The sequence below is a fragment of the Protomyctophum bolini genome (assembly GCF_963924005.1).
Source record: "Protomyctophum bolini genome assembly, chromosome: 6".
In the NCBI taxonomy this organism is placed as follows: Eukaryota; Metazoa; Chordata; class Actinopteri; order Myctophiformes; family Myctophidae; genus Protomyctophum; species Protomyctophum bolini.
In genome coordinates, this window is record NC_137867.1 from 43,735,168 (window position 1) to 43,752,617 (window position 17,450).

General features: G+C 45.7%; 1 protein-coding gene across 1 annotated transcript in view; it reads left to right on the forward strand.

Moving 5' to 3' along the window:
* trpm3 (transient receptor potential cation channel, subfamily M, member 3) overlaps positions 1-17,450 on the forward strand; it is a gene marked incomplete at both ends in the record, with an annotated part of 280,992 nt that overhangs the window by 122,695 nt on the left and 140,847 nt on the right. The window contains 2 exon segments of the mRNA XM_080765825.1: positions 256-335; positions 13,144-13,354. Of these exon segments, the coding sequence (XP_080621951.1) occupies positions 256-335; positions 13,144-13,354 (291 nt within the window).

The window sequence follows — 17,450 nt, forward strand, 5'->3', positions numbered from 1 at the left end:
GCTCAGACTCAGACAGCCCATTACCGTGTGGGTCTTGGACCTCAAGCCAGGCTCTTGCATTTGATGTGTGTCCTAGTCCTGCTTGGCCGTGACACGATCTCTGACTGACTTTTACCTCTCTCTCTCTCTCCCTCTCTCTCTCTCTGTCTCTCCCTCTCTCTCCCTCTCTCCCTCTCTCTCTCTCTCTCTCTCTCTCTCTCTCTCTCTCTCTCTCTCCCCCTCCCCCTCCCCCTCCCCCTCCCCCTCTCCTTCCAGGCACAGAAGTCGTGGATAGAGAGAGCGTTCAGCAAGAGAGAATGTGTCCACATCATAGTGAGCTCCAAAGACCCCCATAGGTGAGAAAATATGTGCTTTGTATGTCGGTGAAGGACCCCCTCCCCCCTCCCCCCCCAATATGTGACATGCACACACCCACTCACACCACCACAACTGTCCGCGCCCGCCCCAGTACACTCACAGATTGACGTCGGCTCAGTGACTTATGAATGAACTGAATTCAAGATGGCGGCGCGGACACGGCCCGCATGGCGCTTTCACACGGCCCGCATGGCGCTTTTACACGGCCCGCATGGCGCTTTCACACGGCCCGCATGGCGCTTTCACACGGCCCGCATGGCGCTTTCACACGGCCCGCATGGCGCTTTCACACGGCCCGCATGGCGCTTTCACACGGCCCGCATGGCGCTTTCACACGGCCCGCATGGCGCTTTCACACGGCCCGCATGGCGCTTTCACACGGCCCGCATGGCGCTTTCACACGGCCCGCATGGCGCTTTCACACGGCCCGCATGGCGCTTATACTATATCGGCGTGAGATTAGAGCGCTGCATGTCTGCGGGGAGAGAGATAGGGAGAGGGGGAGACAGCGCTCTGATCACGTTCAAGACTCTCCAACTTATCTAACTTGGATATCATTTTATGCTGACGTAGCACTATATATAATTATTATATGCATAGTTTCATTATATATATATTCCACTGTTAGGTTCTTAGCTTACGTATGATTCATGATGATGATGATGTTTTTTGTGCTTGCTTACTGTAAGTGGCTTTGATAATTCTGGGGGTTCTTGATATAACGTCTATATATAGACGGTAGAGGTCTTCGTCACAGATACTGCTGAGGATGATGATAATCACCTGGTGCGACATAAATGAATGGTGGACTATAGGAAAGATTACACACACTATAAGTTATAGCCCTACAACTAAGGAAAACACAGATTCTATTTTATTACTTTTTACAAACTGTCCACACTCTGCAGGTCTGCTCAGTGGGTTATTTATATTTACCTGCCCCGGGCAGTCGGGCAGGCGTTAGTGTCAACCCGACAACCCCTCTCAGAGAGAAAGAGAGAGAGAGAGAGAGAGAGAGAGAGAGAGAGAGATAGAGAGCTAGACGGTAACTGGTTGAATCCCTAACGAGTATACAGTATGGCTGCACCACAGCCTCCTGGAGGGGAGAGGCTGTCAGCAGAGCTGTCCAAGACGCCCTGCCTGGCATCATGGCTGTCCAAGACGCCCTGCCTGGCATCATGGCTGTCCAAGACGCCCTGCCTGGCATCATGGCTGTCCAAGACGCCCTGCCTGGCATCATGGCTGTTGAAGTGGAGGAGCGTTTGACACAGTGCCACTGCCAACCTCGTTAGTTGAACTGCATACAGCTGCAGTGCTGTGGAGAGGAGTAGAATTCACATCTGGGATAATAACCACTGATGCTGTCTGTCGCCGGGCAGAATTTACCGCGCCCCTCCGGAAGTCCTCTCTCTCTCTCTCTCTCAGCCAGCCCAGCTCAGCCCAGCTGTTTGATTGACAGCCATGAGCCAGTCCTATTCCTACCTATTACTCTATGCACGCACGCGCACGGCCCCTGTGTCTGTGATGACAGCCTTCGCTGCTCACAGATAGTTGATAAAACCAAGATTATTAGCGCAGTTGGCGCACATTTGACAACTGGAGCCTGTCAATCAGAATGCGGAACGTCTCAAGTTGTGGGACACATGAAAAGTCATTGAAATGTGGGACAATCCCGCACAAATCTGGGACATCTGGTCACCCTACTTCGCATATATTGTGCATTACATTCACCCATTCACACACCGATCTTGGTGGAGGAAACCATGCAAGGCACCAACCTGCTAGCCTGGGTTCCAGCATGATTCACTGTGTTCCGCGGTTCTGAAAATGTCACTGCGCTACTCAGTCTGGCCAGAGGCTGCTTGACTCGCATTTCATAACATCACCTGTTACGTAGCCACGTTGTTGCTGATACGTCATCAGCCAGTGCCACTCTGTCCATGCTACTCACTGTTGAAGAAAATAGCGCCGTTCGAAACTTGAGTCAAATCCTACGGTAACGATTCAGTAGTCCACTGTCAGATTCAGTAGTACAAAACATTCCGGCTGTGTGGGGTGAGTTTAGTGAATGATAAAGCGGACGTTGTGCAGCTGTGTGGGGTGAGTTTAGTGAATGATAAGGGGACGTTGTGCAGCTGTGTGGGGTGAGTTTAGTGAATGATAAGGGGACGTTGTGCAGCTGTGTGGGGTGAGTTTAGTGAATGATAAGGGGACGTTGTGCAGCTGTGTGGGGTGAGTTTAGTGAATGATAAGGGGACGTTGTGCAGCTGTGTGGGGTGAGTTTAGTGAATGATAAGGGGACGTTGCAGGACAACAGCAGTAGCTGTGTGGGGTGAGTTTAGTGAATGATAAGGGGACGTTGCAGGACAACAGCAGTAGCTGTGTGGGGTGAGTTTAGTGAATGATAAGGGGACATGGCAGGACAACAGCAGTAGCTGTGTGGGGTGAGTTTAGTGAACGATAAGGGGACGTTGTGCAGCTGTGTGGGGTGAGTTTAGTGAATGATAAGGGGACGTTGTGCAGCTGTGTGGGGTGAGTTTAGTGAATGATAAGGGGACGTTGCAGGACAACAGCAGTAGCTGTGTGGGGTGAGTTTAGTGAATGATAAAGCGGACGTTGCAGGACAACAGCAGTAGCTGTGTGGGGTGAGTTTAGTGAATGATAAGGGGACATCGCAGGACAACAGCAGTAGCTGTGTGGGGTGAGTTTAGTGAATGATAAGGGGACATGGCAGGACAACAGCAGTAGCTGTGTGGGGTGAGTTTAGTGAATGATAAGGGGACGTTGCAGGACAACAGCAGTAGCTGTGTGGGGTGAGTTTAGTGAATGATAAGGGGACGTTGCAGGACAACAGCATTAGCTGTGTGGGGTGAGTTTAGTGAATGATAAGGGGACGTTGCAGGACAACAGCAGTAGCTGTGTGGGGTGAGTTTAGTGAACGATAAGGGGACGTTGCAGGACAACAGCAGTAGCTGTGTGGGGTGAGTTTAGTGAATGATAAGGGGACATGGCAGGACAACAGCAGTAGCTGTGTGGGGTGAGTTTAGTGAATGATAAGGGGACGTCACAGGACAACAGTAGTAGCTGTGTGGGGTGAGTTTAGTGAACGATAAGGGGACATGGCAGGACAACAGCAGTAGCTGTGTGGGGTGAGTTTAGTGAACGATAAGGGGACGTTGCAGGACAACAGCAGTAGCTGTGTGGGGTGAGTTTAGTGAATGATAAGGGGACGTTGCAGGACAACAGCAGTAGCTGTGTGGGGTGAGTTTAGTGAATGATAAGGGGACATGGCAGGACAACAGCAGTAGCTGTGTGGGGTGAGTTTAGTGAATGATAAGGGGACATCGCAGGACAACAGCAGTAGCTGTGTGGGGTGAGTTTAGTGAATGATAAGGGGACATGGCAGGACAACAGCAGTAGCTGTGTGGGGTGAGTTTAGTGAACGATAAGGGGACGTTGCAGGACAACAGCAGTAGCTGTGTGGGGTGAGTTTAGTGAATGATAAGGGGACGTTGCAGGACAACAGCAGTAGCTGTGTGGGGTGAGTTTAGTGAACGATAAGGGGACGTTGCAGGACAACAGCAGTAGCTGTGTGGGGTGAGTTTAGTGAATGATAAGGGGACATGGCAGGACAACAGCAGTAGCTGTGTGGGGTGAGTTTAGTGAACGATAAGGGGACGTTGCAGGACAACAGCAGTAGCTGTGTGGGGTGAGTTTAGTGAATGATAAGGGGACATGGCAGGACAACAGCAGTAGCTGTGTGGGGTGAGTTTAGTGAATGATAAGGGGACATGGCAGGACAACAGCAGTAGCTGTGTGGGGTGAGTTTAGTGAACGATAAGGGGACGTTGCAGGACAACAGCAGTAGCTGTGTGGGGTGAGTTTAGTGAATGATAACAGGACGTTGCAGGACAACAGCAGTAGCTGTGTGGGGTGAGTTTAGTGAATGATAAGGGGACGTTGCAGGACAACAGCAGTAGCTGTGTGGGGTGAGTTTAGTGAATGATAAGGGGACATGGCAGGACAACAGCAGTAGCTGTGTGGGGTGAGTTTAGTGAATGATAAGGGGACGTCTCAGGACAACAGCAGTAGCTGTGTGGGGTGAGTTTAGTGAATGATAAGGGGACGTTGCAGGACAACAGCAGTAGCTGTGTGGGGTGAGTTTAGTGAACGATAAGGGGACATGGCAGGACAACAGCAGTAGCTGTGTGGGGTGAGTTTAGTGAACGATAAGGGGACGTTGCAGGACAACAGCAGTAGCTGTGTGGGGTGAGTTTAGTGAATGATAAGGGGACGTTGCAGGACAACAGCAGTAGCTGTGTGGGGTGAGTTTAGTGAATGATAAGGGGACATGGCAGGACAACAGCAGTAGCTGTGTGGGGTGAGTTTAGTGAATGATAACAGGACGTTGCAGGACAACAGCAGTAGCTGTGTGGGGTGAGTTTAGTGAATGATAAGGGGACGTTGCAGGACAACAGCAGTAGCTGTGTGGGGTGAGTTTAGTGAATGATAAGGGGACATGGCAGGACAACAGCAGTAGCTGTGTGGGGTGAGTTAAGTGAATGATAAGGGGACATCGCAGGACAACAGCAGTAGCTGTGTGGGGTGAGTTTAGTGAATGATAAGGGGACGTTGCAGGACAACAGTAGTAGCTGTGTGGGGTGAGTTAAGTGAATGATAAGGGGACATCGCAGGACAACAGCAGTAGCTGTGTGGGGTGAGTTTAGTGAACGATAAGGGGACGTTGCAGGACAACAGTAGTAGCTGTGTGGGGTGAGTTAAGTGAATGATAAGGGGACATCGCAGGACAACAGCAGTAGCTGTGTGGGGTGAGTTTAGTGAACGATAAGGGGACGTTGCAGGACAACAGCAGTAGCTGTGTGGGGTGAGTTTAGTGAATGATAAGGGGACATCGCAGGACAACAGCAGTAGCTGTGTGGGGTGAGTTTAGTGAATGATAAGGTGACATCGCAGGACAACAGCAGTAGCTGCGCAGCTAGTGCGCATTGATACAACATCAAACTGGTGTTTTTCCTCAACCCGCACCACAGACCAATCGGAAGCCGCGGTTCCATTTCAACCTTCACATGTCCCGCCTACCTGTGGAGATTAATCGGTAGGGGCACTTCGACACTGAAAATGCATCACCAGCTGTTTAACAATCTGGAAGAGACGCCCAAGGTCTAGGTGTTTTCTTGACGCGACTGTGTGTCGAAGTGTCCTTGAGCAAGACTCTGAAAGCCTAATTGCTCCCGATGTGCACACTGAGCAATAGTCGTCTACTAGAGTCTAGTAACTAGACGTCCGTCTAAAAATGGTCTAGAAATTTAGATTTTTTTTAATGTCTATATAGATTTGTTTATATATAGACGTTTAAAAAAAAATATATATAGACAAAATGATGGTGCCTTGCATGGTTTCCTCCAGCATCGGTGTGTGATTGGGTGAGTGTAATGCACGATATCTGTAAAGCGCTCTGGATAAAAGTGCTATATAAATATAATGCACCATTTACAGTTTACCTTTTTACCATAACTGTACGATAACTGAAAATGAGCAGAGCGGAATGCAGTCATCGTGCCGAGGCGGCGAGGCAGCTTGTCAATACCGCTGCAGAGCCATGCGCTCCACACACACACACACACACACACACCGTATAATTGATCACCTGTGAAGGCAGCGCCTGCGAGCTGAGCACTGTAGGAGAAGTCATTGTCCCATTTAGACCTGAGGACACATTTGTGTCACAACCACTTTAACCCATTCTGACCTGAGATCAGATTCATACGAGGTTTCCACTGGACACACACTGGTCTGATTAACCCATTCTGACCTGAGATCAGATTCTAAAAATGTCAGTCGCTCTTCGATTTTTCAAAAATAGCAGACCTACAAGCTCGTAGCGCGCCACTCGGTGGCGCGCTATGAGCTTGTAGATCTGCTATTTTTCAATAGCTAAAGCATAACATGATGCTAACACCAAAATGGGTTCCCGGTCAGAATGGGTTAACCATTATTTTAAACTTTAGCTGTTAGTTCGTAGCGAACCTGTAGATCTGCTATTTTTTGGGGAAAAAAACATCTTGAAAATATAGCGCAAATCTTTGAATAAATGTTGCTTTCACCGCACATAAAAACATAAAACATCAATTACAAACAAAAATACATTACAGAGGGAGACACAACATTATACAATTGCACACATGATGTGGATAATCTATAACCTCTCACAGTCACTGCTGTTTCAGAGCCTTGTTGTTCAACATCTTAGTTGATGCTGGTGTACACATTTTTTTTTAAATCTGATGTACTTCCACTTTGGTTCTTTGTATCTTCTCCCAGAGGGCAGAAGTACAAACTCGCCATTTAATACATTGGTAACATCCTTAGAGTATATATGAATAGAGAAGACACCCGAGTTCTCCTCCCATCCACTTGCATTAAGTTGCTCAAAAGCGCATGAGGTCGATTTCACTCCTCCTTCCTGGTAGGAACAGAGTGCATTCTGGGATGGATTTGCCCCAAACACATGAACGTGCTGCCGTTGACTATCATTGTGCCGTTTGTGCGCGTTCACGTATGAAACATTCATTCACGTGTCATGGCCCCAATCACATGAACGTGCGCAATGATAGTCCAACGGACCAGCGCTGGCTCGAGCTGCAATACCAAATTCGGCCACTATGTCCATTTCGCCTCAGGGTTTCCTCTGGGTGCCGTCTCTATTCATATATACTCTATGGTAACATCACTGACAGCTAGAGCTCTTCTTCTCTGCTCATGTCGCAACATTTCACTGGCACTATTCACCTATACCGCCCCCTATGGGATTTGGCGTCCAAGGAGTTGATGTTGGATCGTAAGATGTCATTGAAACAGACATGTGTTTTATATAATGCATTCTTTGTTTTTGTAAATAGTCACACATTACGACTTGCTTGAGGTAACATCACTCATATGAGCAGCTTAAAGCTGTGCAGACTGTGTGATCTGTACAGGTGTGCACATGGGAACGTGCACACGCCACGCTCGCACAAGCACACACACACACACACACACACACACACACACACACACACACACACACACACACACACACACACACACGCCACAGGAAATGCTGTTCGTGTGGATACACATAATTAGTATAACTGGAAGGAGGTATCTGGTATAGCTGCAGGGAGACACAGAGACAATGGGACTTTCTCCAGGATTTAATCTGCTCTTCTCGTTATGTGTTTCTGTTGACGAGAGAGAGAGGGGGGGAGGGAGGGAGAGAGAGAGAAAGAGAGAGAGAGAGAGGGAGAGGGAGAGAGCTCATATTTCAGAATAACTGACCGTAGGTTGCAGATTACTATGAAAACCTGCAGAACCTGTCCATCGCTCCATCTCTCACGATCATTATGTGTGCTGTCAGTCCGTCACGCCTCATGACATCACGCCTTGCGACACGCTCCATATATGGCCGTCAGACCTGCAGCTGGCCAGGGGGAGGAAGTTTAGAGACCAGGATTACTGGTCTCACAATGTTTTTTGTGAGGGTTCTCTCTCTCTCTCTCTCTCTCTCTCTCTCTCTCTGTACTCGGGTTTGGCTCCTCCCTTTTCTTAGTCCACTTGGTAATTGTCCTAATAATCTAAGGCTAGAAACCATGATTATTTTCACTACCAACACCGTAGATCTGACATTTCTCCTATTCTTATGATGTAAAATAATTGTGATTATCTCAAATAATATACTCGCTGCCGACTGTTTTATGTTGAACATGTTTTAAGCTGTATCCTAGTTTAACCTCCCTCGGCAAAAGAAGACTGTGTTTTTGGCCAATCTTAACAGTGAGTTCATCAATTTTAAGATGTCGGGTTTTTCTTCCAACACGACCTTCCAATAGTTTGTACAGGAGATTGTACATCGTGCCAAATTAAATTGGATCTTGTTCATTAATCATTTGCTTTTGTCTCTTTTGTCAACCGGGGTGCTGAGGACGAGGGTGATAATGTGGTTGCAGTTGGCACAGATCCCACTGCAGTAATTGGGGCGAAACTTTTGTGCAGTGGCGTTAATACCAGTTCAGTTTCCGCGGTGAGAACCACAGATGTCAACATTTTGGCTTCAGCGCCTATTCTTCCGTTGGAAGAATGCACGGTTCTTCGGATGAATAGCAGCAGAGCAGGGGGTAGAGATGACATCCCAGCGTCTGGAAGGCCAGGTGCAGCAGAGAGCAGGGGGGTAGAGATGACATCCCGGCGTCTGGAAGGAGACCCCTTCCAGTATATTTAGTCTTAGTTTTCGTCAGTGGAAAAAGGTAGTCAACGAGCATTTTTCGTCTTAGTTTTAGACGTAAACAACACTGCCCAGGACAAAGTGTCTAATGTTGCTCAGGAAAGGGTCTTAGTTGTAGACATAAACAACATGCCCAGGACAAAGTGTCTAATGTTGCTCAGGAAAGGGTCTTAGTTGTAGACATAAACAACATGCCCAGGACAAAGTGTCTAATGTTGCTCAGGAAAGGGTCTTAGTTGTAGACATAAACAACATGCCCAGGACAAAGTGTCTAATGTTGCTCAGGAAAGGGTCTTAGTTGTAGACATAAACAACATGCCCAGGACAAAGTGTCTAATGTTGCTCAGGAAAGGGTCTTAGTTTTAGACGTAAACAACACTGCCCAGGACAAAGTGTCTAATGTTGCTCAGGAAAGGGTCTTAGTTTTAGACGTAAACAACACTGCCCAGGACAAAGTGTCTAATGTTGCTCAGGAAAGGGTCTTAGTTTTAGACGTAAACAACACTGCCCAGGACAAAGTGTCTAATGTCTTAGTTGTAGACGTAAACAACATGCCCAGGACAAAGTGTCTAATGTCTTAGTTTTAGACGTAAACAACACTGCCCAGGACAAAGTGTCTAATGTTGCTCAGGAAAGGGTCTTAGTTTTAGACGTAAACAACACTGCCCAGGACAAAGTGTCTAATGTCTTAGTTGTAGACGTAAACAACATGCCCAGGACAAAGTGTCTAATGTCTTAGTTTTAGACGTAAACAACACTGCCCAGGACAAAGTGTCTAATGTTGCCCAGGACAAAGTGTCTAATGTTGCTCAGGACAAAGTGTCTAATGTTGCTCAGGACAAAGTGTCTAATGTTGCTCAGGACAAAGTGTCTAATGTTGCTCAGGACAAAGTGTCTAATGTTGCTCAGGACAAAGTGTCTAATGTTGCTCAGGACAAAGTGTCTAATGTTGCTCAGGACAAAGTGTCTAATGTTGCTCAGGACAAAGTGTCTAATGTTGCTCAGGACAAAGTGTCTAATGTTGCTCAGGACAAAGTGTCTAATGTTGCTCAGGACAAAGTGTCTAATGTTGCTCAGGACAAAGTGTCTAATGTTGCTCAGGACAAAGTGTCTAATGTTGCTCAGGACAAAGTGTCTAATGTTGCTCAGGACAAAGTGTCTAATGTTGCTCAGGACAAAGTGTCTAATGTTGCTCAGGACAAAGTGTCTAATGTTGCTCAGGACAAAGTGTCTAATGTTGCTCAGGACAAAGTGTCTAATGTTGCTCAGGACAAAGTGTCTAATGTTGCTCAGGACAAAGTGTCTAATGTTGCTCAGGACAAAGTGTCTAATGTTGCTCAGGACAAAGTGTCTAATGTTGCTCAGGACAAAGTGTCTAATGTTGCTCAGGACAAAGTGTCTAATGTTGCTCAGGACAAAGTGTCTAATGTTGCTCAGGACAAAGTGTCTAATGTTGCTCAGGAAAGGGAAGTACTATTTATTCGGGATCCGATGGTAATTCCGACAGAGCATTAGTCCGACAAGCGGGAACGTCGGTCGGAATAGCTCGAACATGCGCTGCTCCCGTGCTTGTGGTTACGGTTGGGTTAGTCTAATGACTGTCTGACCAATAGGGTTTAAGTTAGGTTGTCGGTCTAATGACTGCCGGACCAATAGGGTTCGAGGTGTAGGTTGTCGGTCTAATGACTGTCTGACCAATAGGGTTCGAGGTGTAGGTTGTCAGTCTAATGACTGCCGGACCAATAGGGTTCGAGGTGTAGGTTGTCGGTCTAATGACTGTCTGACCAATAGGGTTCGAGGCGTAGGTTGACGGTCTAATGACTGCCGGACCAATAGGGTTCGAGGCGTAGGTTGACGGTCTAATGACTGCCGGACTAATAGGGTTCGAGGTGTAGGTTGACGGTCTAATGACTGTCGGACCAATAGGGTTCGAGGCGTAGGTTGACGGTCTAATGACTGCCGGACCAATAGGGTTTGAGGTAGGTTGTCGGTCTAATGACTGTCTGACCAATAGGGTTCGAGGTGTAGGTTGTCGGTCTAATGACTGTCTGACCAATAGGGTTCGAGGTGTAGGTTGGCGGTCTAATGACTGTCTGACCAATAGGGTTCGAGGTGTAGGTTGGCGGTCTAATGGCTGTCTGACCAATAGGGTTTGAGGTAGGTTGTCGGTCTAATGACTGTCTGACCAATAGGGTTCGAGGTGTAGGTTGTCGGTCTAATGACTGTCTGACCAATAGGGTTCGAGGTGTAGGTTGTCGGCCTAATGGCTGTCTGAACAGTGATGGTGTCGGAACTAAAGCCAGCACCCGTTGATTTATGGTGTTAGTTTGTATTGGTTTTGGAGTAGAATTATTCACAGTACTTGTACTGTGAAGTAAAATCTCTTGAAATTATATGAAATCACAGACCATTTGGAACCGCGAGAACTGATAACGCTGCTCCACAAACAACAAATTTCACCTCAATTACTGCCGTGGGTTCTGTGCCAAATGCAGCCTTGTGAAAATCCTCTTTTTTTGTATTTGTATCATCAATCACTAAAACATAATGTCCCGAGCAAAGGCCAAATTGGCTTTTTTTATTTTTACCAGCCTCCAATTTAATTGTTACTTCTGCTGTAGGATACAAACTATTGGACATTTTATTTTGGAAGAAAAGCCTGACATCTTAAAATCAATAAACTCTATAGCCAACAATACAGTATGGGTGCTTTTGTCCTCTTTTGCCCAAAGCCGCTGGGGCGGTTATACGATAGGATACAGCTTAACTTATTTAGGCCTGACAGTTTTCTGAAATATGTTTATGTATCAGTGGTGCTCAATATTTCATGTCAAGGACCCCAAAAATGATATGTAATTGGCCACCGACCCCCATCTGAAAATATGTCCCAGTAGCAAAGATTTGAGTTAAAAATGCTCACTTTGAAAGAATATATATATTGAAAGATTTTTCAAAAATAGCAGATCTACAAGCTCGTACTGTGCTTTTCGATCTGCTACTTTTGATATTGTGATTGCCTGAAAAGCCGTTTTGGACAGTTTCCACGCAACAAATACAATATAACTTATTTCCATAATGGTTGTTGTCTGGAGTCCACTTAAAGGCGCAGTGAAACGGAAATGGTGAACAACTTGAAAATGGTGTTTCCACATGAAACACCGTTCTGAAGTTTCTGAACCAATCAGAGTGTCGCATCCCTTCAGGCGATGGGACGGTAGCTAGGGACGGTGGCTAATGCTATGCGCAACAGCGTGGTGTTGTTTGTTTATAAATCAGACGGTCGCCCAGCACAACCAGTTTACTGTTATGTGGCTTATTTCTACCCTATAATGTTTTCAGAAACATATTTTAGCGTGATGATTAAGTTGAAACCGAGTAATACACTGTCTGAATGTTATCTTGAATGGAAATAAAAACGGAGAAATCTGTAATCAGAAGCAGCTGTGTTGCATGGATGCGCAGACATGGGGAATTAAACATGTGAGCTTCATTTTTATTGGCTTTTATCGATGTGTACCTCTACACGTCATCACGCAGCACGTTTTCGTTTTAATAAATAAATAATACAATCGTTTTTATGGACCTTTGATATAAAAACACACAGAAATGAGAATTTTCCCATTGTTTTGGCATCCATTGTTAGGTATGCCCATATGATGACCACGGATATGGTCTAAAAGTGTGAAAAACTTATTTTTCATTTCACTGCGCCTTTAACCAACTAAAGCATTTTTATGACAAAACGGGACGAACACCAAGCTCTGCATGCAGAGTTGTGCAAATCCCCTCTAATGTTTGCAAGGCAGAATTAGGACGATACCAGCTAATTATGCAAATCCAAAAAGAGCGTTTACATTTTGGACAGACAGTGTGCCCGAGTGAATGAGTCCTGGCTGCTCTGGTTGACGTCCTGCCAACTGCACCACGACATCAGAGACACCCAGAATGTTATTCTTTATTGATTTTATAACGTGACTAATAACAAAATACTTCTATATCTGCCAGGTGCAGCACAGCAATGTGAAAACACAACAGCAAGATTAGTGAGATTTTCCCCCTCAAAAACCTAGATGCCTCATTGGCCAGTTCATTCTGACCTACGTATCATGACGCGACGGCGGAAGTGCGCCGGAAGTGCAGAAGGTGCGCTGCCACTGGCCATGGTGGCCAATCACATTGTGTCTTTATATTGACTTATATCAATCCAGAGGAGGTTTTTTCGCATGAGAAAACAAACATTTACGTGTTTACGTTGCCAAAGCAGAAAAGTGGAACAATATGATCTAAACAAAGTCACAGTCAGTTTGTACAGTTTGTACAGTACTTTGTTCCAATAGGCCTGTGTCTTTAATTTTACATACAATAATCGTCACGCACGCTCGTGCGCACGCTCTCTCTCTCTCTTGTCAAGCCGTTTGCGACGGACTGACTGACCCCCCTGTCCATTCGTTCATCCTGCTGACTGTGTGTGTGTGTGTGTATGTGTGTGCGTCTCCTCTCTCCAGGTGCTGCTGCGGCCGCCTGATAGGCCAGCATGTGGGCCTGCCCCCGCCCCCGGGCATGGCCCACCCGTCCAGCCAGAACGACAAGGCAGAGAGGCTGCAGAACAAGGTGGAGGTGGAGAAGTGGTCCGTGTGCAAACACACGCAGCTCAGCCCCACCGACGCCTTCGGCACCATCGAGTTCCAGGGCGGAGGGCACTCCAACAAAGCCATGGTAATTAGTCAGTGGTGGAAAGTAACCAAATGGACCCTTATGGGTCTGTAACTCTGAGAGTAACAGTCCAGACCCATGAACTCTCAGAGTTGGACAGGGCCATTTGGTTCCATTTGTACACTCTCAGAGTTAAATTAATGTTACTTTGTATTATGAATGGGGGTTCCAGAGATAGAAATGCCATTAAATGGGGGTCCATAGACTAATGCATGTCGAACTGGGGGTCCTTGAAATGAAACGGGCTGAGAATCACTGCTAGACATCTTCTCTGATGGGGGTTCCTGCTTTGGCATATCTTTTCCAATCGGGGGTCCGTGGGCTGTGTTCACTTCATGGGGCTTCAGTCCAATGGCGGCTCTCCTACATAGTACAACATAAACATTAAAGAGACTTTAGTTGTTAATGTATAACATGTTGTCATGTTGCACACATGCTTAAAATAGCTCTTATTTGTGCCTGAACTGCATGAACAGCACTTGCACGCTCTGTTTCTGCCCCCTCAATATCCTAACTCTTCTATTAGATGGCTCTGCTTGACATGACAAAGTTTGGGAACCAAAGCCCTAGTAGTAGGGGAGCCTATCAGTTTCCGTGATTTCGGAATGTTAATTTTTGGAGACATGTATATCTTAATTCTTGAGGTTACCAGAATGCCAAAAAAACATGTCTCCAATTTTTTATGTCGGGTTTAGCATGTTTAATTAGCATAATTAGCGATATAATTGCCAAAAACTGAAAATGGCAATAACCTTGCTTCTAGGTAACTTCTAAAGGTGATCTAAGAGTCTAAGTCCATGTTTTGATGTCCAGAAATCCATCTGTTACCATTGTGAAGTCATACAACCTTTCCTAATTAGCATAATTAGCATACATATGCAAAAAACAGGTGAAAATCAGCAAATTGCTGCATTTTTTTTTACTTTTAATGAACTTTTAAAGCTTCTCACAGACTAAGTGTATGTTTACAAGTACAGGAATTATTATCAGCCTATAAATAAATCATGCAACCTTTTGTCTATGTAATAATCATGTAATAATCGAAACCAGAAATAGCTATATTTCTTTGCTTTAAGTTAATTAATGAACATGATCTTACAGACAGTGTAAGTATGTTTGCATGTCTAGAAAAGTATTCTCTTTCCATAACTAGGATATGCAACCTTTCCTTATTAATTTGCATATTATATATATCCCTCATATAAAATAAATCACAATATAAGAAATGGTCACAGAATTATCACATTGTTTATTCTAATATTTACAGAGAGTTTTGAAAATGCATTTTGGTAACAGAATGCTTTATGAATGCTGAATGCAAAATGCTTTATGGTCACAGAATTATCACATTGTTTATTCTAATAAATAAATAACATTCTAAAAGTTTTGAAACTGCATTTAAATTGAAGGGTCTCCATCTTCGTCATCGTCAATCCCCAACAGATGTGCCTTACTTACATTACCACACACCTCTTCATCTGCCCCACACATGCACATCTCAGAGCAGTTCAAATGTTGGGATCGACAAGAACAATGTGACATGCACTGTGATTTCTTGCAGCCGCATTTGACCAGTTGGGTAATGGTGCCTGGGGCTGGGGGATCCCGTGTTGTGACTGGCACCAGTTGATCTCCCTCAGCCTCCCATCCATATTGAGTTGCTGGTGGCATCTGTGGGTTAGGTACGTGGTCTTGATCCCATACCATTGCCTGATAATGTGCACGGGCAATGGCTTGATGTAATGCTCCTTGTGTAGGTGGCAGCTTCTCGGCTTCTAATTGTTTCTTGGTGAATAACCTCCACCTGAGCTCACCAACATCCACAAGATTTGTACCGGGCTCGTACAGCTGGCAAACAAATGCTTCAATCTTTTTTTCTGTGTCAGAACTGAGCTTTTGTGTAGCTCCTAAAGTGGCAAATGCAGATACCACCTCCACAGGACACCTTTTCAGGGCTTGCCAACAGGTTAACTTTCCCTTTCCAGCAAAATGGCCTGTCTGGTCAGCTCCAGAGAAGGCATGGAACCCTGGTAAGGCTGAAGTCATCGTTTTACCCAGTGCCTGCACTACTGGCTCCAGTGAGATGACACGTTTTTTGTTCCCCACTCCAGTGATGAAATAGGTGTCCTTGCACAGCTGATGGTACCGTCGGATTGCAAGAACAAAGACATCAGTGTCAGGGGACTCAATGTAGAGCTGTGTTGCCCCTCTTTGGACAGCATCCAGGCTGTGCAGGATTATCCTTGTGTCAGCCTCTTCCTGTGAGCTGTGGAGATGTTTTACATCAATAGAGTTTGAGTTGACTTCCTGCCTTGACGTGATTATAAAAATGTTGGGTCTCCCCTGGAAGTGTTGGAGGGCTTTCTTAGCAAGATAGACAGTCAGCTCATCTTTGGTGCTGATACCTGACAAGAACTGTTTTTCTGATACCTTCCCTATCGGTGTGTTGTCTTCCACATGATAAGTGGTAGGGGGTTTTCCACCCTGGCGTCGCTTACGTGTGGCCTACTTCAGTGAAGATGCAATGTCATAGTGGTCAAATACTACATGGATCTCACTATGATCTTTGGTCTTAGTGTCCAGTTTGGCTATGAAGTGGTCAGCCCACTGGGAACACGTCTTGATCCATGGTGGCTTTCCCATTGCCTGTACCAATGCCATTCCATCTATGACAGTTACACTCTTAGCTGGCACGGGACAACTGTCAGTGGCAGCACTCTGTGGTTCAACACCATCATCAACACCAACGTCATCAGTCCTCTTCTCATTCTGCAGCTCCTCGAGAATGGTCATGAGCTTGCTTTTGTCTGTGCAGGGCCGAATGTCACCAGTCACTGTAAAGAGGGCACGTGGTTTGGCAGTGAACTCGTGCTGGCCAATGGCTTCTTTGAGGTTGATCTCTGACCGTGATCGAGCAACAATCAGCATTCGAGCAAACAGTGACCTGTCATCCTTCAATTCCACCACCTGGTCAGCGAGCTTGTGCTTCACTACTTTTCCTGCACTCTTCCACATCTTCAGTTGAACCTTTTTCATTCTGGCCCAGACACTGACTTCATTTTTGTTAATGCGCTCTTTCACAAAAGCAACATATTTCTGCTGGCCAATTTCGTCTTGGCTGCATACATCTTTCTCCATGTGGGGTGGCATCACCACTTTTGTGATGATATTGGGTAGGTCTTTGCCATCATATGTTAGAGGATTCAAAGATGACTTGATCACATGCTTCAATCGAAGGACATACTTTTCCTGCCTTGTCCAGACAGCCATGGACAAGTCATGGTGCTCCTTTCGTGTAGATGTTTGTGTGCCTGCCATCTGGTGCGCTTCTTCAGCAAGTCTACTCAGCTCTGGTGCTGTCAGGAAGAACCTATAGCACTGGCATTCTGAGTAATGCCCACAAGGCCTCCAGTGACCTTCATGATGCGATTGATGTGCTCAAGTGCATGATCCACCCCAATGGCACAGAATGGTATCTTATTGACAGTGAAATTACCATCCATAAATTCTTGGTAGATCTCTGGATCTGTGGTCTGCAGGGCCTTCATTTCTGCAAGGTAGACTGGAACCAACCGGGCATACTTCTGCTTGTCATGAGCACCTTATCCTTGGTTAGTCACTGATGATGTGTCCAAGCAGCACCATTCAGGTGTTTTCAATAACTCTGATTAGCTTGATATGCACAGTTGCATGACTTAATTGCAAGAGTTTAATTCATGGATATACAAACAGAAACAGACTGTTAGAACTGTTAGAACTTTTATCAATCTATTAAGAGCAAAACGGGTAATTTCCTACTTCCAGACTAATTAATAAATCATCTATGCCGATTATACTAATGACAAAAGGTTGCATGATTTACTTATGGCATGAGGATAGGGATTTCTGACATTACAAATACTCAAGTAGTCAATAAGAGATCATCTATCTAAGTCAGCTAAATGTGAAAAATGCAGCAATTTCCTGATTTTAACGTCATTTTTGCATAATTTATGCTAATTATGCTAATTAGGAAAGGTTGTATGACTTCACAATGGTAACAGATGATTTTCTGGACATCACGAACATAGACTTAGACTCTTAGATCACCTTTAGAAGT